At 39.7% G+C, this 23,390-nt stretch overlaps 1 protein-coding gene across 15 annotated transcripts in view; it reads right to left on the reverse strand.

Moving 5' to 3' along the window:
• PRRC2C (proline rich coiled-coil 2C) overlaps positions 1-23,390 on the reverse strand; it is a 115,184-nt gene that overhangs the window by 24,010 nt on the left and 67,784 nt on the right. For 7 of the 15 annotated variants that reach the window (XM_073356343.2, XM_073356348.2, XM_073356347.2 and 4 more), the window contains 9 exons: positions 23,021-23,110; positions 20,895-20,996; positions 15,631-15,841; positions 14,527-14,730; positions 8,303-8,424; positions 6,543-6,679; positions 4,868-5,102; positions 4,078-4,200; positions 1,874-2,092 (listed from right to left, as the gene is read on the reverse strand). In XM_073356343.2, coding sequence (XP_073212444.2) covers positions 1,874-2,092; positions 4,078-4,200; positions 4,868-5,102; positions 6,543-6,679; positions 8,303-8,424; positions 14,527-14,730; positions 15,631-15,841; positions 20,895-20,996; positions 23,021-23,110 — 1,443 coding nt within the window. The remainder of the gene's footprint in view (positions 1-1,873; positions 2,093-4,077; positions 4,201-4,867; positions 5,103-6,542; positions 6,680-8,302; positions 8,425-14,526; positions 14,731-15,630; positions 15,842-20,894; positions 20,997-23,020; positions 23,111-23,390) is intronic. The other 8 variants (XM_073356350.2, XM_073356344.2, XM_073356351.2 and 5 more) reach the window with 6 other exon arrangements.

The following is a 23,390-nucleotide window of genomic DNA, read 5'->3' on the forward strand; positions in this document are numbered from 1 at the left end:
AGCACGTCAAGAAAAGCTCTCCCCCTAGTTGGCTCCTCCAGCACTTGCGCCAGGAAATTGTCCCCTACATTTTCCAAAAACTTCCTGGATTGTCTGTTCACCGCTGTAGTGCTCTCCCAGCAGATATCAGGATGATTAAAGTTGCCCATGAGAACCAGGGCATGCGATCTAGTAGCTTCTGCAAGTTGCCGGAAGAAAGCCTCATCCACCTCATCCCCCTGATCCGGTGGTCTATAGCAGACTCCCACCACTACATCACTCTTGTTGCTCACACTTCTAAACTTAATCCAGAGACACTCAGGTTTTTCTACCGTTTCATACTGGAGCTCTGAGCAGTCATACTGCTCTTACATACAATGCTACTCTCCCACCTTTTCTGCCCTACCTGTCCTTCCTATCTGTCTGGTGATGTTCTCCTCCTAATACAGCGTGGCAAGAAAATCCTCCGAATATTAATGACTAACTTGTTGAACTGGAGATATTTATGAAGTCATTGGGAGGTGAACTATCTGCTTTAATTACCTTTGGTAAATGAAATAACCAAACAATCATTCATTTTCTGATAGAGCTGTAAAACTTATCTGAAAAGTTTTCAAAATAAATCACTGTTTAAAAATGTATAGTGTGTACCTTCTAAAAATGAAACCTACATCTATCTCCGAGTTGTGAAGAATATGTATTAAGGTTGTAACAACAAGAATGCACTTTTATGTAGAAATCCATGATTAAATTGAGTCTTCCTGACCAGCGATTTAAATCAGATCCACCCTGGCAGGCTAGCTGAAAACTCAATGCTTTTCAAAAATGCTCACGTTTGTGGTGGTTGTGGAAAGAGGGTTGGATACTTTGCTTTTTGCAGTTGTGAACTGAAGCCCCAGAAGAGGCACTGCCAGCACCAGGAATTCCGTCAAAGTGAATACTGTTCCTCCCTTCCTTCTATAGTATGTGGTAAGTGAGGTACAATGCACTTACCGCTCAACAGAACATAACCTTAATTTCCTTCATCTTTTCTAAATTTGTCCCCATCTGATTTCCAGAGATAAATTCCTTCAGCACTACCACTCTCCTTGTCACTGAGGTTCATAAGCTGAAGGTCATCTTTGAATTCCCCCTTCTTCACACAGAACATATCCCAAACCAGTAATTTCTTCTACAATATTTTAAAGATCTGCAATTCCTCATAATCCCAACAGCCAAAACATGAATTAGTGGGCTGATCATTTACTCTTGATTACTGAAACCCCCTCTTCTCTCATCTCCCAATTCTGGCCCCACTATTCAAAAAGCACCTAAAGTTTTACTCACCCAATCTGCCCCTTTTAATGGCTCCTCCCTTCCTATTGCATTGTTTAGTTTTCTCCTCTCCTTCAAAGCTCCAGAGAACTCAACCTGACCACATATAAACTCAAATCTTACCCCACAGCTCCCGAACCCTCTGATCTACCAATACCACACTCATGCCCTCTTTGTCTGTTTCTGCCCACTTATGTGCCATTTTCTGCACTGTTCCCGATGTATGGAAATGCCCTCATATGCCAAGCCATCATCATCTTATTAAAATCCCTCTAAGATTAACTTATTTCAAAATGCCACGAGAAGGAAGTTAATAATAAAAAACCTTGGTTGAGCCACCAAGGTACAGCCAGGGTTTAAAGTGCCCTACCTCCACATGCCTTTCCAGCTATTTGCTATCCTACCCGCTTTTTGTCACACCATGTTTAAAACTAAATTTTAAGATCTGGACAGGGATCTCAGTTCTTAAAAAAGAAAACCCTGTCAACATGCTCACAACACTGCTGGATGCTGTAAAAATAGTGTACATTAGTAATGGAACACTTTCATTATTGCACTCTGGGTTTAAACACATAATTACCTTTCCAGTAGCCGCAATCATGCTGTGCTGAGTTCCTGCAGGGATCAATCCTCTGAAAGGCTGGTTTACTTGTGCAGGCCTAGTCAGATTTTGAGCCTGAGCCTGTGGTGGGGCATGCTGCAGTGGAGGCTGTAGGGACTGGGGTAGAGCAATTAGTGGCTGTCCTGTGGATCCAAAGTTGGGCAAAGAAAGCTGCGAGCCTGGTAAAGGTACAGTCACCTGGAGACAATAAGGAAATATCAGTACCACAGTACAAGCTTAATTACTTAACTATATCAAGATGGCTTTGACATTAAATTATATTCAGACTAAATTATATTTCAGATTAAATTGTATTTCTCTTAATTAGTGAAACTATCACCCAGAGGGATGCAGGCAAATCATCTCTTAATTTGTTAGAGACTTTATAATTAGTTCTTAATGCATTTGGATACGTGAACTTCAGAAACAGTTACAAATGCATCAAATTATAGGCTGGATCCTAACTGTACCATCATTTCAACAGCACTTCACAGTAATAAAGTAAATTAAACTCAACTGATAATTACAAGATAGTTACAAAAATGGCAATTTTTCGTCAAACACCTCAAATGACCAAGCTGGCTGCTGGGTATTGAGGTTAGACTTTACTTGCCAAAGAGTACACAGAAATGGAGTTTTAAGATTAAAAACAGAAATGGTGGACTGTACTATCCAACCACCTATGACACCTCCTTGTATTAACAGGGGTCACTGTAACCAAATGTGAACACTAACTGCTGGATGGAAGTGATGAGGACTTGAAAATATTAGATAGTCAAGTAATTATGTTAGTTTTGACATCTCCTAATCTGTTTGTATGATGCACAATCATGAACCCCTCTCCCATCACACACGAAAAATGTTTTGAGGGCCTCTAAAAGACTGACAATATTCTTTGTTCCTTCATTCAGTGAGTCAAGTTTAAACCAAAATTTACTGTAAGCAGCATAATATTGGTTACAAGTAGCTATTTCACCAGAACATCTGAAAACATTAAACAAATATGCATAATTTTGACCTCTAAAGTCTTTCATTTGGAGGGGATAACAACTTTTTAAGATGCTTCTAATCTACCAGACGATGGATTTTCCACTGTGTTTCAATAGGATTTAAAATATTACTCAGTTTTTGGAGGTCTCCCTCATTCATACGGTTAATGTTTGACAGACTTGTCATAAAATAGCCAATTGTTTGCATATGTTACAAATAAGTGTTAGGAACAGTTTATAAAAATCTAAACCTTAAGTTGTCAAAATGTGAGCCACTAAATGGTACTAGATTTGCAACATCCTACAGTGCTTGCACAAGACAAAATCAAAACAATTTTTTCTAATATAATCTTAAATTACTTGGAAATACTCTGGCACCACTTAAACTTCAAAACTGGGAAGTGCTACAGAGCTACAGGTTAAGACTAGATATACACATAAGTATGACAGACAACTGTGCAAACTATCAACTTTGCATATTTGGGGTACACATTTGGAAATGTGACTGGTCTCATAGGTTTCAGCTAGTCAGTGATGAGCCATATGCCATCATTAGCAAACAGGCTATTTTGTTTGTCTGTTTTCTAAATGCTGTAATTACTTGGCTCTCTGTGAAAGTGCTATTACCTCTGACTTGCCCCCACGAAAGAGAGCAGATACTTGTATTACTTAACTGTTATGTAGGGTGTTGCTTCTTTCATCATTAGAGCAGGGGTTCTCAAACTGGGGGTAGGGACCCCTCAGGGGGTCGCGAGGTTATTACATTGGGGGGGGGGGGGAGTGGCGGGGCGTCACAATCTGTCAGCCTCCACCCCAAACCCAGCTTTGCCTCCAGCATTTATAATGGTGTTAAATATATAAAAAAGGTTTTTTTTAATTTATAAGGGGGGCGGGGTCGCATTCAGAGGCATGCTATGTGAAAAGTCACCAGTACAAAAGTTTGAGAACTACTGCACTAGAGAGACAAGGGTGTAGGAAAAAACTCTTTTGCTACTTAGACTTAAGTCATTAATATGAACTTGTATATCACTTTATTTTCTTGCAACTTGTGTCTCACTATGGTGGCTCTATTCCGCCAATTCTCAGGTATAGGATCATGATCATAATATCTTTATTTCCCTACTTTTAAGTATACATCAGAAAAAAAAACAGTCCATAAAATTAATAAAAAGAAATGCAATTTAGGAAATTTACCATGCCATAGTTTACCTGCTGAAGAGCACTGGGAGACTGAGCTGTATTATAGAAATTGCTCTGGCCAGGCTGTTGAACCTGTCCAGAATATAGACTTGAAGCCTGGGTGAGAGTAGCTCTGGCCTAGAAAGAAAGAATGACAAATTGCAATAGGATACTATTAAATTACTATCAATAACCAGGATTACTAAATGTTAAGAGCATGGAAATTTATTCTGGATTTAAAGTCAGTTCAATTCCAAAATTGCTACAGCATAAGAAGTTGGAAAATTAGAGACATTTCAAATTTGTGATGAAGCATCCATTTCTGTTTAAAACCATCCAAACACAGGACAGTGTCTTTACTGAAAAGTCAAGCCTTTATGTTTGTAAGCTGCAGAAGTATCCTCGAACTACACAGTTTGTTACAAGTGAATTGGAATGTTGGGGCACAAAACAGATTGCCTGGTAAAGATGGTGAAAAGGAACCATTAAGATTTCCTGTAATCTTGCATCAATGCTACCTAGATATTATAGAGCTGGGCATATCAGAATACAGATGAAACCCGATATTACAAAGGTCTTGGGATTTCATAAATTTCAGTTTAAATACAAATTTCAGTTAACAGATATGGATATTTGGCATCTCATCTATCGAAGATGGTTAGAAGCAGGTCTGAATAATATAGAGCCCCAAAGACTGCATTTTATAGTATTAAGGTAACAGAAAATTCCTCCAGTGTTCTTTACATCCTATCATTACTTGTTCCAATAAGTGATACAGACCTCAACTTGAAAAAAAAATTCTAACCTGGAGAAGATGAGTATCAATGAGCTGAGAGCCTCCTAGTCCTGAAGCTTGACCAAGCTGATGCTCATACAAGATGGGAATAGGCTGAGTGTTAGAAGTCTGCTGAAATGCAAGACTTGATTGTGCCTTGGCAAGTTCCTGGTGCTGCACTGCTGGGAAGTTGTGTAAGGCTGTGCCAGACAGAACTACTGGCGATGGTTGAGACAGACCACTTTGCATAAAAGCTTGCTGTGATCTACAAAAGAATAAGTTGTGTTATTAGGCTTTAGTTTGCATTACAGATACAATATATGAGAAACTGCCTTTGAAATTTAATACACAAATATATAATATTAAGAACAGAACTAGACCTTTATCGGCATTAAAATCAGAGAGCCAGATATTCAAAATGGCTGCACACACAACACATCCCATTGAAGACCGTATGAGCTGCTAGCTACTACATGTATGGGAAGTCAACTAAACTTCATATCTGAAAAAATATTTTATAAGTTATTTTAGTTTCTTTAGTATTAAAGTATATTAAACTATTTTAAGTTATATGAAAAATGTTGAAATTAATTGCACTGCCACATGTGAAATCTGTCTGCTTCTAGTTTTCAGTCTTTGTCCTGTAGCATCAGGCAGAGGGAAGTACTACAGAGTTTAGTAGCAGCACCTGAACATGAAAAAGTGTTTGGTTCTCTTGACCACAGATGACCCTAAGTACATTAATGCTGACTCCATAATACTTACCTGCTTAGTCGCTGGGTATCAATGGGTATTTTTAACAATGAATGTTTGGTATTATCTGAGACATTGACTGCTGGGAACAAGGTCCTTAATATTTAAATTGATATTTGGTTTCCTTGCACATTCTTCCCATACTACTCATTCTGGGTTTTCACACAGGAATACAGCAAAGCACTACCTAAAAGCCTCTCAGCCAGCAGTCAAAGACTAGAGGCTGCTTTCTTAGCTCATCTGGAAAAATCTGCCTTAGTTTTAGGCACAGGAGGGAGTCTCACTATTATGAACAGCTTAGAAACTGCAGAATAGGAATTCCACTCCTGTGCATACAGGGCTCAACTCAGCTTCATTAATGTCAATACAAAAGGCTCCCAATGAAACGCTAAGAGAGGCAAGAGAATCAGTTGTGAATGAAAGGATTTGTGGACACTGAATGTTAGTGTAATCTTTCAAATCTACTCTACAGAGTCTACTACCAATAGCCGCTGTCTCATGTTGACCACAACAGCACCCAAGGTTCTTTTGATTAAGCCATGTACGTGAAGGCTAACTTTCAATTTCCATGGAAGTTTTCAACAACATTCTGCTTGTCACAGAATTAGTGACATTTTGAATATGTGGAATTTTTGAAGGGGTAAAAAGGGTGAGAAAATAAAATGTATAATGAACTCTGGCTGGCAAGTTAACTAGGGAGAGCCCATAGTATTTCTAACCAGTAGCAGGTTTTACTTTTTTAGGTCATCCACTGGTCCTTAAGTTTTGTAGCTCATTTTAAGTCGAATCTCTATTACTGGATCTCACGTCTGAATTCACAAACTAACAAGGATTTTAAAGTTGCTATTAGACTTCAATGTTGGTCTGAAAAAGTGGGAGTGGTGAAAGAAAGGAATACTACAATGGACTGATCTAATTTGTTGCTTTTCCTTACTAAAGCTAAAACATTTACCTATAAGGTTGTAAGGAGGAGTTGAACAATTCCTGAGCCTGGGAAACAGCAGGTGCTGCTCCTAAACTCAGTTGGGCTTGGTGTTGTCCTTGTAGAGGTGCATAGATGGGGATGGGAATCTGCTGAACTGAAGTGGGCTGTAACAAAAATAAATAATTAAATAGTCAAGTGTAGAAACTGTCACATAAAAATCCTGGTAGCTGAAAACTGCCAATTCAAAACCATTAAGGAAAAAAAATGTACCTAACGTGCAATGGGATTTATAAAGCAATTAAAAGAGATTAAGAAGTAGTTTGACGTCAAACACAAAGGCTATACAGTGAACACATGACAACTTTCTAAACTGAAAGATAACTTAACTGAAGAGTTGACAGATTTACCATTTCCAAATAAGTTGTAGAAAGATATCACAGTTCATTTCTTGCTGAGGCAATGAACAGCTATTTAAAAGTTAATTTCCATCTAAAAATTTGTTATGATACAAACTTTAGACATTTGATTCTGATGACCAACAATAAAACTGAGAAAAAAACCCCAAAAATCATGCTCAAGAAATTCAGAACCATTACGCATGTGCAGTTGCTGTAATATAGCAGCGAATGAGAAGTCAGAGTGCGTGATGATAGCTGAGCAAAATATCTGTAGTATATTTATTAAACGTAGGCCATTCAGCTGTTACTTTTTTAAAAAATTGGCAAACATTTAATCTATGGACTACATGCTGCATTCTTAATACTTGATCTTTATTACTCATACTCTGAGCAACTTTAGTCAGATATTCCATGTGACCTGAGCACTATTTTTTTTACAAACCAGTACCGTAAGTCACTTGGACTTGATTCTCTCAGGCAGATGGATGGAGTACTTTAGAAAGTTAGCAGGAGATAAATCTAGGAGATCTAAAACACTTTTAAACCTTTTCCTTTACTCTTCTACAAGAGCTTTATATTTTTGACCTATATGTGGATCCCAGATTTAAAAACACCTAGATTCCTTCCTGATAGAAACTGACCATCACAATAGATTTATTGACTATTTACAGCAGAGTTCACATTCACTTTTCTTGTTACATACATGAGAATTACTGCATTTATGTGCACAGGTTTTCTTTATGCAGACAGCTGGTACACTTCATTAACTAGTTCACTTATTAAATTTCCTTAGTACCAAACTTTTGGCTATGGCTTTCAATAGTACGCAGAATAGGAACTCTGAGTTAGCAGACAAAGACAACAAGACCCAATGACAGGAAGTCAATCTAGAAGAATTCAAACTGGGAATGAGGGGAACCAACCACTGGAACAAATTACAAAAGGAGCTGGCTAATATATCATAATTGGAATTCTTTAAACAGAGGCTGGACCACTTTCTAAATGATATGTTCTGATTCACCCACAAGTTACTGGACTCATTAGTGTTCTTCCCTACTATTATGTAAGCAAACAACGTCCTCAACTGCAGGAAGGAAAACCATAGTGAGCGCTTCTGGTGTGAACATATATAGTCTTGTATGAAGCAGTACATTTCTGAGAACACAGGCTTCTACTGGAATACTGTTATAAAGAAATCTTTGTTCACATGAATGTTGACTGAAAGACCATAAAAGGCTGTGTACATGGTCAAACTGAACTATGATAGATTGCATTTCACTCCCAATGTAATTTAGTATTTACAGATCTCTTTCCCTCCTGCAACTATCAGGTCCACTCAAGTTATAACAGCTTTACAATGAAGGTTCAGTAAGATGAATCCCCAAATACCTGTGAAAGTCCTGGTTGAAAACCTTGCTGTTGAGCCAAGGAAGGTGGAGCCAGACGTGCATGCTGAGTGCTGAATAAGTGGCTTGTGTCCATGTAGAAAGCTGGGATCTGAGCTGCAGGACCTCAGGAAAATATGAAAATTAGTGTCTGAATGTAAAACATTTTCCTTCTGGGCAGATTTCCAAGTAGTGCTGGAACTGCAGCCAGAGAGGACATTTTCTATTTCATATTTACAAGTTAGATTAACTATTTGCCTGACTGTTAGCATTGGGGGTGGAGATCTGATGTGAGAAGAGATTTTCAGTGAGCTAGCGAACATGAGAGTTTTGTGAGGGAGTTCTCCAGGTGAAGGAGCAGCAACTACATGACCCTTGGGGTAAGTCTATTTTGTGTTTGCTTGCTTGAAGTTTACAGTGTGGTCTGTTTGGGGACTGTGTGCTGACCCTAGCAGCCTGCTAGGAAGGCTGAGAGCTTCCTAAGGAAGCTCTAGCCTGCCATCCTTGGATCCCTCATCCCTTCAGAATCTCTTGACAAGGGGGCAGAGCAAACTCATGGAAAACAGGGGTTTAAAAAGCCAGCACATAAGTGACCGGAGGAGCTAGTGAACAAGAGAAGTAAAGGGGACTTTTACAAGGGAGTTGAGAGAAAGAACATGAAGTCCAGATACATCTTATAAACATCCTTTAAACTTGGGCCAATAAAGCCTGCTCCCCCACAACCCCCCAAAAAACAAAACAAAAAAAACCCCATACAAGAGTACAAAGAATGTAGGCAGAAGTCCAGCTGCAGAGTGGGCTATCCAGTATATTGCCCTGAATGGAGCAGGTACAATTACCTGCCTTCTAGGCAGGTGGCATTAGCATGCATTTGGTGTAAGGAGCTCCTGGCTCTCAGAGATCAAGTACAGGCTCTTGAGACCAGAGTGGCTGAACTGAAGTAGCTAAGGGAGACAGATGTACATAGATGAGACTTTCTGGCTCCCTCCTGTCTGACAGCCTCTGGGCTGTTGAGAAGGATTAAAGTCTCAAAAGAGGAAAATTATCCCACAGTTGGGACTCTCCTTCCAGATGATGTCATGGTATTCTCTCACACGGAGGACACCTGATAAGAAGAAATAGGTAATAGAAATGAGGGCTTGGATTATTAGAAATATCGATAGTTGGGCTTTTGATGGGAGAACTGCGTGGTGAATTGCTTGCTGGATGTGAAGGCTGCAGATCTCTAGAGACATCTAGACAGATGTATGGGCAGTGCTGGGGAGGAGATGGTAGTCATGGTACATGACAAAAACTTCAAATCCAGACTCCAGCGAGAAACTGCTGAATTGGAATTCATTTGCAAATTGGATACAATTAACTTAGGCTTGAATAGAGACTGGGAGTGGCTAAGTCATTATGCAAGGTAGCGTATTTCCCCTTGTTTTTTCCTCCCCCCCTCCCCCTCCCCCCCAGACGTTCTGGTTAAACTTGGATTTATGCTGGAAATGGCCCACCTTGATTATCATACACATTGTAAGGAGAGTGGTCACTTTGGATAAGCTATTACCAGCAGGAGAGTGAGTTTGTGTGTGGTTTTTGGAAAAAGGGGGGAAGGGGGGTCAGAAAACCTGGATTTGTGCTGGAAATTGCCCACCTTGATTACCATACACATTGTAAGGAGAGTGATCACTTTAGATAAGCTATTACCAGCAGGAGAGTGGGGTGGGAGGAGGTATTGTTTCATGGTCTCTGTGTATATAATGTCTTCTGCAGTTTCCACAGTATGCATCTGATGAAGTGAGCTGTAGCTCACAAAAGCTTATGCTCAAATAAATTGGTTAGTCTCTAAGGTGCCACAAGTACTCCTTTTCTTTTTATGGTACATGTAGATACCAATGAAATAGGGAAAGGTACGAGAGAAGTCCTAGAGGCCACATATACGCCATGGTTGCATTCTCTGAAATTCTACTTCCATGCCCAGGCCAGTTAGGCAGAACTATAGTGTCTCAATGCGTGGATGAGACGATAGCGTTGGAAGGAGGGATTCAGGCTTATTAGGAACTGGGAAACTTTTAGGGAAAGGAAGAGTCTACAGAGGAAGGATGGGCTCCACCTAAACCAGAACAGAATCAGACTGCTGGTATGTGAAATTTAAGATTGTAGAGGATTTTCTAAACTAAGGGCTGGGTGAAAGCTGACCGGTACAAAGGAGCACATCATTCAGACAGACACATCCCCTAGAGGACGATTTATTAAAGGAGATTTTCTATATCCTAGTAAAGAGGAGAGGACAGATGTCAATAAAGTACAGGTAGGAGCTGAAGAGAAACAAACAGCCATACGAAAAAGAGATCCATTCAATTACTCACCTTGAAGGCAAACACCTAAATATTAACACATTTTATAAGTGCTCATACACAAATGCTAGAAGTCTAAATATTAAGATGGATGAACTTGACTACCTGATATTAAGTGAGGATACTGACATAACACGCACCGTAGAAACTTGCAGAATTATGATAATCAATGGGACATGGTAATACCGGGGACAAAATATATACAAATGACAGAGTAGGTTGTGTTGGTGGGGGAGTGGCACCGTGTGAAAGAAAGCAGAGTCAACTAGAGTAAAAAAAAGTTGGTGAATCAAACTGCACCATAGAACCTCTACAGATAGAAATTTCATGCTTGAATAATAAGAATATAGCAGTAGGAATATACTGCCAACCCCTTGACCAGCATGGTGACAGTGACTGAGAAATGCTGAGGGAGATTAGAAAGTTACAAAAACAGTAAACTGAGTAATAATGGCGGATTTCAACTATCCCCATATTGACTGGGAGCACATCACCTCAGGATGGGATGCAGAGATAAAATTTCTAGACACCATTAATGACTATTTCTTGGAGCAGCTAATCCTGGAACCCACAAAGAGGGGCAATTTTTAATTTGGTCCTGAGTAGCACACAGGATCTGGCTCAAGAGGTGAATATAGCTGAACTGCTCAGAAAGAACAACTGTAATGTAATTAAATCTAACATCCTTATGGGGGAAAAAATACCAAAAAGAAATCAACCACAGTAGCATTTAACTTCCAAAAGGGGAACTACACAAAAATGAAGAGGCTAGTTACGCAGACATTAAAAGGAACAGTGACAAGAGTGAAATGCCTGCAAGCTAACATTTTTTAAAAACACAATAGAGGCTCAAACTAAATGTATACCCCAAATAAAAGTAAGAGAAACAAAAAATGACACCATGGTTTAAAAACAGAGTAAAAGAGGTAGTTAGACACAAAAAGATACCCTTTAAGAATTGGAAATCAAATCCTACTATGGAAAACAGGAAGAACAAACTCTGGCAAGTCAAGTGTAAAAGTATAATAGGGCAGGCCAAAAAAGAATTTGAAGAGCAACTAGCAAAAGACTTGAAGACTATTAGTAAAAATTTTTGTTTAAGTTCACAAGAAGCAGGAAGCCTGACATTCAGTGTGGCAGGCCACTGAACAATCCAGGTGCTAAAAGAGCACTCAAGGAAGACAAGCATGAGGGAGATTCCGACATCCAAGCCATTCTTTTTAGGTGACAACCTGAGGAACCGTCCCTGATTGAAGTGTCAGTAGAGATGGTTTTGGAACAAACTGGTAAATCAAACAGTAATAAAAGTCACCAGGACCAGATGGTATTCACCCAAGATTTCTGAAGGAACTCAAATATGAAATTGCAGAACCACTAACTGCAGGATGCAACCTATTGCTTAAATCAGCCTTTGTACCAGATGACTGGAGGATGGCTAACGTGACACTGATTTTTTAAAAAAGCTCTAGAGACAATCCTGGCAATTACAGGCTGGTAAGCCTAACTTTAGTACCAGGCAAATTGGTTGTAGCTATAGTAAACAGAATTATCAGACACAGCTGAACAAAATCTGTTCGGGAAGAGTCAACATGGCTTTTGTAAAGGGAAATCATGCCTCATCAATCTACCAGAATTCTTTGAGGGGGGTCAAATAAACGTGGACAGGGGTGATTCAGAGAGTGTACTTGGACTATCAGAAAGCCTTTAACAAAGTCCCTCACCAAAGGCTCTTAAGCAAAGTACCCAGTTACGGGATGAGAGGGAAGGTCATGCCACAGATCAGACACTGGTTAAAAGATAGGAAAAAAAGGGTCAATTTTCACAGTGGAAACAGTTAAATAGCAGGGTCCCCCAAGAATCTGAACTCTGACCTGTGCTATTCAACATATTCATAAATGACCTGGAAAAAGAGTTAAACAGTGAGGTGGCAAAGTTTGCAGACAATACAAAATTATTCAAGATAGCTAAGTACAAAGCTGACTATGCAGAGTTACAAAGGGATCTCAAAACTGGGTGACTCGGAAAGAAAATGGCAGAGAAAATTCAATGTTGATAAATGCCAAGTAAAGCACTCCAGAAAACAATCCCAATTATACATACAAAATGATGGGATCTAAATTATCTGTTAGCATTCAAGAAATTTCTTTGAGTCATCGTTGATAGTTCTCAGAAAACATCTGCTCAATATGCAGACAAAAAAAGCTGACAGAACGTTAGGAACCATCAGGTAAGGGATATATAAGACGACAGAAAATATAATGCCACTATATAAATTCATTGTATTCCGCATCTTGAATACTGCATGCAGTTCTGGTCACCCATCTCAGAAAAGATATATTAGAACCAGAAAAAGTACAGAGAAGGGCAACAAAAAGGATTAGGGGTATGGAACAGCTTCCACAGGCTATGTTTACACTACCACAGTAAGTCGACCTACGCTATGCAACTCCAGCTATGTGAATAACGTAGCTGAAGACGACGTACCTTAGGTCAACTTACCGCAGGGGGTCAACGGGAGAAAATCTCCCATTGACTTACCTTACTCTTCTCTGAGGGTAGAATACAGGGGTCGACTGGAGAGCGAACTGCAGTTGATTTGGCAGGTCTTTACTAGACCCGCTAAATCAACCGCCGGTGGATTGACCTCAGAGTGTTGATCCACGCTGTAGTGAAGATCTGCCCATAGAAGGGGAGGGATTGTTCATCTTAAAAAAGAGACAACTGGAGGGGGCGGGGGAGGGCGGAAGGGGAGGAATATGATAGAGGTCTAAAATCATGAACGGTGTGGAGAAAGTGAATAAGGAAGTGTTATTCACCCCTACCCATCGCACAAGAACCCAGTGAAACAACAGGCAGCAGGTCTAAAACGAACAAAAGGAAGTACGTTTTCCCTATAACACACAGTCAACCTGTGGAATTCATTGCCAGGAGATGTTGTGAAGGCCAAAATTGCAACTGGTTTCAAAAAAGAATTAGAGAAGTTCTTGAAAGATAGGTCCATCAATGGCTATTACCCAAGATGGTCAGGGATGCAATCCCATGCTCTGGGTGTGTCATACAACCCCTGCCTTCCAGAAGTTGGACGACAGGGGATCTCTTGATAAATTGTCCTGTTCTGCTCATTCTTCTGAAGTATCTGGCTCCGGCCACTATTGGAAGACAGGATACCGGGCTAGATGGACCACTGGTCTGAACCACTATGGCCATTCTTATGTACAAGTGGAAGGTGGGTCCACCTGCCCTTTGAGCTTTTGCATAGTTATAAATTGTGCATATGCATCCTGAATCCCATGAAATTTAGTGGTACGGTAAATTCTGTGCAGACCTCTAAATGCCCTACTTCAGTCAACTAAGCATTGTGTGAAGAACACGTTAATGTATGCAATTTAAAGGAAAAAACCCATGTAGTTTCTTTATAGTTAGAGAAAGGTATCACTGAAGAGAGACACACTGCTGTAATAGTTTATAAAATTAGATTAAAACTAGAGATGACTACATTTAAACAAACAGATTTAAAATTAAAAAAATGCAAAGCAGGTTACAGAAGAAGGGATTAATACAAACATACAATACAGAGAAGATACAAACTTGTTCTATTTAGTGGAAGTTTCTTTTGAGTATGTTGGTCAATGTAACACCATTCCATACACTAGTGTATAAGTAGGTATGTAACCTACCCTCTAGTCATTCCGTTTTTGCTGCAGGTAGTAAAAATGGAATAGAGTATGTAATAACTTAGAAGTATATCACTAACTTCAGAAATAATTTCATCTGAGTTGTACTATGATTTTTTTTTTTTTTTTTTTAAAGTCCTACCAACTTGTTTAACTCCAAAGAAAACAAAGAACTGGCTAGCACCTCTCCCTTCCAACCTCACAAACATTATTACCTGCTGCAGACTGAGACACATAGACCTGTGGACTCTGCTGCTGCTGGGCAATGAGGGATGGCATGCAGCTTAGCTGGGAGAAGTGACTGGCTGAAGCAAGGCTGTTTGTCTGCAACTGTTGTGGTTTCACTTTACAGATATTAGGAGGATCTGAGGCGGTTGTAGACTTTGTACTCAGTGAAGAGGTAGTGTATGTTCCAGCTCCTGGATTGGGTAAAAAACACGTATCATTCAAAAACTTATCTTTGAGTAGGTCTGACAAAATGTTGGAAGCACTGACTACCACAGGCAAGGGTGAATAATAAAGAAGTACTTATATAGACGGCTGTGTGGCTGAGGTGCCAGAACCTTAATATTTCTTAACACATGACTGCGCTTTCTGTTCCAGTTATCCAGAGAATGTCAGTTCACCATAGTAAGAAACTTTCTTTAGTCACCTCAGCTGGGATTAGAGCACACATTCCCTTTAATGGCCACATGAGAGAAGATTTAATTGGATATCGAATTTTTTAATTGTTTACTACTTTTGTAAGCTATAGTAGGAGACAACACTTTCTCACTAATGTTTGTGCATAGCAGTAGTGAAACCTGTGTTATTTGAAAGTCTTGTGGGATACTTTCATATTACGTATGTTTGTATAGCACCTACCACAAAAAAAGTCCTCAGTCAGCACTACTGAAAAACAAAATCTGGAGATTTTCAGACAACTGTGGGAACTGGGTAGCTGCCACAGCTACTGGTTTCCCCAAGGCCAGCAGCATGAAGACTACAAGGTGGGAGAGAACAGCTATATTATACACAAATATCTGTGTAGCCAAGAGAGGATCTTCCTGAAGAGGAGCTTCCTAAACTGAATCTTCCAGATCCACCCTACTGGAAAAGAGACCAAAAACTCCTCTCCCCAGCTAGCTATGCAGCAAAAGCCTAGGGGAAATATCAGACCTTCCAAAAAGAGGGTTTTGGTAGACCATGGCTTGTACTGAACAGAACAGAACCTAATACGTAATCTCAAAGAAAGCAACGAGGTTGGCATGATCAAAGGGTAACAAGTAAACTGGATAAAGGGGGTGATGCAACACAATATGCAACGTAAAGCCCTATACCTGATAATGAAGTTGTAGGTGTAACTGATGCCACAGGAATAGGAGGCATTGATGCACTTGAGAAAGAGCTGTAAGTGCCGCTGCTTGGTGCACTGCTGCTGCTACTGCTTCCACTGTTACCTCCAGTTATGGGAGATGCTGTTGAGGTTATTGGCGAACTCTTCTCCCCCACATTTGGAGAATTCTCCCACGCTTTACGTGCGGACTCCATCTATTTAGGAAAAAAAGGAAGGTGGCTTTTTTATTTTTGTTTTTTTAAAAGAGAAACAGGTTAGCTATTTAAAAGATTTTAGCTCTTCAGTTAGTCCTTCTGTTAACAATTCATTTTAGTTAAAAAGGAAATACAGGCTACCGTGCGAGCCTCCTTGCTTAACATTTGATCACTATAATTGCACAATGCTATGTGTTCATGCAAAAAACCCACAGCCCTAAGTGGGAGCTCCCAAACAGCTCCAACTGACTAAGTAATCAACCATTTTAAATTTTCCGTATCCAAGATTAAATTTGCTCACACTGATTTGTCTCCCCACGAGGGGAGTGGGAGTTAGGGAAATATATTGTTTCATACATGCTTAAAATACCATAAAATAGGTTCTAAAATAAAAACATTCACTTTAAAATTAAATGGTTTTGATAAGTCATTGGTGCAAAAAGGTAAGAAATTGGACATAGCTGATGCATGTTTCAATGAAAAGTGTCACAACAGCAAGTTTCTACCTTTAGTATGATCCGAAACCATTTAAGGGAGTACAGACAGATCATTTTTGTCAAAAAGGTATATTTGAACACAATGTCCATTTTATTTTATAATTTTAATACAGGACTACACACCATATAACTAGTATGCTTGTTTCGCTGCATATTTTAAGACCTTAAAGAAAATAATTTGGAGATAAACTGTGCCACAAAGTGTCTCATGCCCACTACTCATGTTAGAGGAAAAAATAAATACAAAAAATGGTCAAATCCTACTTTCTGTAATCATGGATGTATGTAACCTTGCATAGCAACAAACAGTCAGGGTCAAACAGTCTTCTGAAGCATTTAAAAAACGTATTTCTAAGCTGTTCCACAAACTGATCTAAACAACCTAGTGGTTGACTGGAGCAAAAAATGACGATTTTAGCACTGTTATTATTTAACAGCAAATCTTGGAATTCCATGCAATAATTCTAGGGAGAATATTGAGGGACTATGCTAAACTGACAAAGGGAAGGAAATTTTACTATAAATTTTCGAACTAGACATGCCACAAACTTAAATCTTAATTATGGTCCATGAAGTTCTACAATGACAATGGTCCACATATTTAAAGTTGAGGGTTAGCCATTGAAGACTATGGGTTCCATGCTGCAATTATTCATTTATCAGATTACAAACTGTTGAGGGCAGGAACTATTTTCATTTGGTCTCTTGTTCAGAGTCAAACTCATTCAGTGCTGAAAATGCACAAGTCTGATCAGACTGGCCTAGTCACTTGAATTGAGATGTAGCACTTTTTACTGAACAAGTAGTCTCTGACGGCCACACCTCCAATTAAAATGGAGCATGGCTGCAACTACTTCATTTTACAGAAATTAGGTCCGCATGCCCCTAATTTAAGTTATGTTATTTGTCTACACATCATAGAAAATGATGGAAAAACCAATATAACTTGTATTTAATTTCCATTGTTGAAGTGTAAAAAGACATCAGACAGGAGGAACTATTTCAAGATTTTTTTCCCCTCCACACAAGTGCTTTTGAACACTTCATAGAAAATATGTGACTTGACTACTTCCCTTTTTGGGACAGACTCCTCCCACAAACACATGCATTGAGGCCGAGCCTCTTCTAATAAATATATCAGATGCAGGCCTGGTTTGTCCACACACCCTTCCACCCTCACACCAGATGAATATTTCCCAAAGCTGTAAGGAAACTATATTCTTAATTGTAAATTAAACTCCTTGAAGCATTCACATGTAGTGTTTTACATGGAGCAATCTCTGAGCGAGACTAAGACCTAGCATCTGCAAGTATGGCTGAATGACGCTTTGTTCCTTGATACCTCAGAGTTCAGTGCCTGGATCTTGTGGAACCTTTCCTGTAGGGGAGCCACTGTCTCACCCACATGCTATTTTGATCCTGAGATAGACCATCTTCATAGGGAGAACAAGTCTGTCACAAACCTGGTAAGAACAGCTATATCTAAGACCTTGGATTCCTCAGCCAGGTTATATCACTATCATTACCTGTGTAAACACCATAGGGGAAGATGACAGACAGGTAGTTTTTTGAACTAATATTGGCAATTTCTGGAGACCAACAGGAAAAGTGTCTGTGACAAGGGTCTGACCAGAATATGTAAATAAGCTTCTGCCAGGTCCGTTGATGTTGGAAGGTCTCATGGAGTGGTTCCAGTGAGAGCAGAAGCAAAAGTCGCCATCCTGAATTTTGTCTTTTATCAAACGTATTCACTGTCTGTGACCAAACTGGCCCAGACTCCACCTGACCCTTTAACTATGAAGAGCATGTAGCAGAGTCCTGAACACCTTCCTTTTTTAGACTTTGTTTCCCTAGCTGTAGGATTAGGGCTCCTTCAGAATTAAGTTTCTCATCACCTCTCAAGATCAGAGAAAGGATGAAGGGATGTGAAAGAGCCTATAATTCCAGGGAGTATCCATGCTGCATCTTTCTCACATACCAGATGTTTCAAACATGTTTGGGAGAAAGAAGTTCTCTCAATTCTAAGACCTTGGGGAAGCAGCAAGAGCATCCAGAATGATTTTACTTTCTTTCTGTGTTTTTTGAGCCTCTGTGGTTTTTTTCATCTGGGGGAGAGGGAGTGTGTTGGATAGTGACTCCGACTGGGCCTTAGCCCGCTCAAGTGCTCCAGGGTCCCAGCACTCAGAAGTCAATAAATAATTGCAGAGGAAGCAAAAAGACAACTTCCCTAAGAAAAAAGGTTTTCTGTGAGCAAGGACAGAAAAACAAAGGCAGATTCCTTGCCAAATGACTTGGTTACCCACTTAGAACCTTTAGATGTGACCCTGGAATTTAGAAGCACAGTAGGCAGGGAAGTTTAAGAGGATTGTGGACTTTCCCTGCCAAAGAGACCTTGATCAGCAAAGGCCTGGCTAAGTCCTAACATGGCTGACCTGTCTTTGCAAAGGTGTCTCCCGAGAAGACTTGGTTGATGTGAGCGAAGCAGAGATCCAAACAAGCCTTCCACTCAGAGTATCTTTCCCTGGCAGAGTGAGGCCCAGAAAAAGGAGCAATTGTGGCAGAGTTCCCCACCCCCCATTTCTTGAGAGGAACTCCTTGCAGATGGAATGCTATGACAGGGGATGGAGGAACAAGAGAGAAGACTGGAGCGTTATTCCATTCCAGAAGAAAAGCCTGGAAACTCTTGTTCCTCTAAGGGAGGAGGGTTGGAAGATAATGCTCACTGCTGCCCTCAAAGCAGCTTTTAAAAGCAAGGATTACATTCAGTAGGATGGGAGAATAGCAGCAATGTTCTGTTTGGGTACCAGAGACTCTGGCATAAAGATGGTAGGGGCATAGTCAAGTCCTGGAGTGCCTTGAAAAAGTGTGAACTACCTTTGGTATTTGCAGGAAGAGATGCAAATCCTGAATGTCTGAGTAGAGGCAGAATACGGGGGGGTGGGGTGGGGGAATAAAAAAATAAGCCTTCCCAAAATGTTTGTGGACTCTCAGCACAGATTTTAGACAAAATTTCTCATCATACCTACTGTGGATATAGCTATCATCTATCAAGTGTTTATTAGGACAATCAAATCAGCCTGGTAGAGAAGTGACCCAACAAAGTTACAGGACAAGAAAATATACACAAAAGGAACTCAACACTCTGCTCAGCAGGCTAATGCTTAAAAGGTGTGAAACTGTCTCAGGATGGGTAATATTCCTACCTGTACCAAGTGTTTAGTGAATGAGCTACTTATTTCTAGGTGTTGTTCTATTAAGTTTAACATTTAAAGGTAACAATTTTAAAAAGTGCTTCCAGACACCAGAAAGTTAGATCGAAATGTAATATATTATTTCTCAAATTTTAACCAGCTAGCAGAGTTTCCCTTGCTAGATTACTCTTCCTTCTTTATTACCTTCCCCAAATTAAACCACTCTTCTGACCTCACTCATTTTTTCCCCTTAAAATAGACTAACATTTTTCCTGGCTGAGACACTTTAAACATACAGAAACAAGAAGAGGGGAGGATAATAAAGGAGAATTAACAGTAACTAGGGTTGAACCACTGGGTTGTGCTGTATGCAGTCTATGAAAACTGGAAAGAAACTTTCATCTATCACAAAACCATTTCAGTGAGAAATTCTCATGGGGAGTTGCATGAAAATTCCTTGAAAGCCAGTTAGCTATGCATCCAACCCTGTTTCGCGTGAGTTCTAGTTTGGACAATATTGTGCCTTCTGAAAATTAGAGGAAGTTGCAATGCTTTTACTAGTTCAGTGTACACAAGCACTATCACATAGCTCATCTATGACACTGGAAAGGACAGACCCTCCTAAAAATGCTGTAGCCAAAGGACAGAGACCAGCTTAATAATGTTAGTGAGTTATAGAACACACAATCCAAACCCTCCCAACATCAGACTACATACATGCCATAGAACAAATGCTCTCACATACTTGCTCCACACTGCACAATAAAGGAGCATGAAATGTCAACCACCACAAGTATAGCAAAGCACTTTTGTACTAGTTTATATGAGACAATAGCTGTTGACATAAAATAACTTACTGCCAACCTACTTTTCATTATTTACTACTCCAATCATCTAACTGTACAAGTCACACATCACTAAGCAAAAGGAAAAAGAGCTAAGAAATTCAAGTACTGCTTGCTGAAGTTAATGCACTACTCAGTTTTTAAAAACCTGTACAACCATCAATCTGTAACCAGCTTGTTTTAAACAGACCTATCCACCAATACGTCAAAATATGACAGGTTTCTGTCATGAGCAGCATGCCACAATATTTACACTCTTACATGTGCCTCCCTAGAATTAACTCTCAGGGTAGTGGGAGTCAAGATTGAGGCCAAGTGTTAATGCAAAATGGGGTTAAAGAGATTTAAAATTGAATGCATCCCCTTTGATACACCCTTTTGTTTCAGCCATCTGTTTATATGCAAAAGCAGTTCAGAAGAGGAAACAAAGGAAGGCTCTAAAAAGGTTCGCCAGCAAGTTCTCCATTATCTTTTTCCCTTGCATGCAAGAAAATGACCCTTAGAGGGATGTGGTACATACCTTGAGGGTGAGGTCCACGGTAGCGGGAGAAACTGGAGTTAGGCTGGAGCTCTGTTGTAGAGTCTCCCTCCTAGGGAGGGGAAGGGTGTGGGGCAGGGGCACCTGAAAGGCAGGCAACACACATCACATTCTAACTAAGTCTACTACAAAAGCCCCTTAAGAGCAAAAGCTCAAGCAGTGCTAATAAATTAAATTTTCTTCAAGGCTTGAGCTTTTGGCAGGGATGTTTTGACAAACTAGGATGAAAATTTGGAGGGGAAAGGTCATTTAGTATGTGTTCAGGTAACACCTGTCATCTCTGAGAGTGACTGCAGGCTTATTTGTCCATGCACCAATGCTTTCTGTATAGTTGTGCGATTTAGCCATTTGGGAATTTAGCCCAAAATGTACTTTTAGTTCAATGGGGGTACAAAATTCTTCCCAAATCAAGCCTGGCCCTATTAGGATCCAAACTCTGAGATGCAACTTCTACCAAAAAAAAAAAGAAAAAAGAAAAAAAAGAAACTATGTTCTTCAAAAAGTCACAGGACCACAAAATAAGCAAAACTATACCTGGCAACTAATGCTTGCATATGGCTATTTCTAGTTTCCTAGCTCTCTTTCAACAGGACTCTCATACAAAGGCAAGTTTAGGAGAAAGAATGCAAATTTGACAAAATGCAATCAATTGTTGCACAAGAAAAAGCTAATGATGGATTTACTCAAGGTCCTAAACGCAAGGTCTGAGAAAATGTTGCTATGATCCTTGCTATAGTAATAGTCTCTTACTCCTGTCTATCACCAACTCTTAGTTTATGCACAGAGCATACAGACCTGCCACTAAGGTGACCGGACAGCAAGTGTGAAAAATTGGGATGGGGTGGGGGTAATAGGAGCCTATATAAGAAAAAGACCCAAAAATCAGGACTGTCCCTATAAAATCCGGACATCTGGTCACCCTAGCTGCCACAGAATGAGATTAATCTCAAAATACATGTAATGAAACTTTGAAACTAGACAAAGCACAAATCTCTGTTGTTGCTCGGAGACCATATTTCCTGTGTGTGGATCCAACTCTACCAGGCAACAATGCAATACACCAAAATCAGCAGGACCAAGGAATTACAAAACAAAGTATCATACTTTGCCTAGGATTTGAGTCTACCACTAACAAATAGCACAAAAAATGTCACAGCATTTGAACGGAAGAGGTGCGCAGGAGTAGCTACAAACAACATTGCCACAAAAATGCATCAAGGATGTTATCACTAAATCCATTTAATAGGAATACATTTTATTTTAAATTGTAAGCTCTCTTGGGAGAGATGTAGGAGTAGGACCTGTCACAATTCCCCCAAATCCAGTCAACTCTGAGCTAGTTATATTTGCATTGTTCAAACTAGCAGAATCACAAGGTCCAGGTTCCTACTCTGACAGAGAACCACCAAGTTCAAGACACATTTGAAGTCACTATGAGTCATGCACTATTTGGTACTCTCTCTCACCATGTAAGAAAAACTAATACAGACGACAAATCCACAAAGCCAGTATTGCTGGTTTTGTGGGAAGTACTTCAAGCATTATGATTGAATTCTGCTGTCTACTTTAAATACGCCACTAAATTGGTTCCCTCACATTTGATAGCCACAATTAATTTCAGGATCCAGATCAAAATAATTCTTTTAAAACAAGTCTTTTGGGGACTTCCCTTCGCTTATCTTACAGACTCCACCTCTAACTACTACTACAGGCCTCTTCTTTCCCTTAGTCTCACAAATGCTGTTGAGGGTAACTTCTCTGTAATTCCTGCTATCTGGAACAGTCGTCCTGAATCTTGACACCATCTCTTTTCAAGTATCCTCTAAAAATATCTTTACTTTACATAGGCTTCCAAATTTTTCGTTGTTTTAAAAACAAGAAACACCATGTAACACATAAAGAACTCAGAGACAGACACTAACCAAACTGAAGTTATTATTATTATTTTTTTTTTTACAGTGGAATTACACAATGAACACCTGGTTAACATAATGGAAACCATACTAATAGCTAACTGAATGCAACATTGTGTGCTTTTAAAAAGGAAGACAAGAGTATAAATACATTTTCCCTGTTCTAGGTCAAGAGATTCACTACAATAGACTTACATTAGTCACCAAAGTCTCCTCCATTTTTGTACTGCTAGCAGCCACAGTGTTAGGATGAGAAGAAGGTGTAGTGTAGTCTGTCACAGACTCCTGTGAAGAAAAATAAGTCCATTAAAATGAACCCCCTATCTAAACTAGGTTTTCTAGTCTCAGGTGTAGTCTTTTCAGATAGTGGTTTGACTATCTTTTACATAGAAGCAGTTCACCAAGCAGTATGATGACAGAATTTCATCACACATATTAATTTATTTTCTTAGAAGACATGTCCAGCAATTCTCACTGCTGAGTTACTTTGCACTAGAAGAATTTGGGGAAGATTTCAGCTCTGTGAGAGGCAACATATCCCAGGAAAGCCTTGCCCTTAATCATG

This window comes from Lepidochelys kempii, chromosome 8 (genome assembly GCF_965140285.1).
Source record: "Lepidochelys kempii isolate rLepKem1 chromosome 8, rLepKem1.hap1, whole genome shotgun sequence".
NCBI classification, from domain to species: Eukaryota; Metazoa; Chordata; order Testudines; family Cheloniidae; genus Lepidochelys; species Lepidochelys kempii.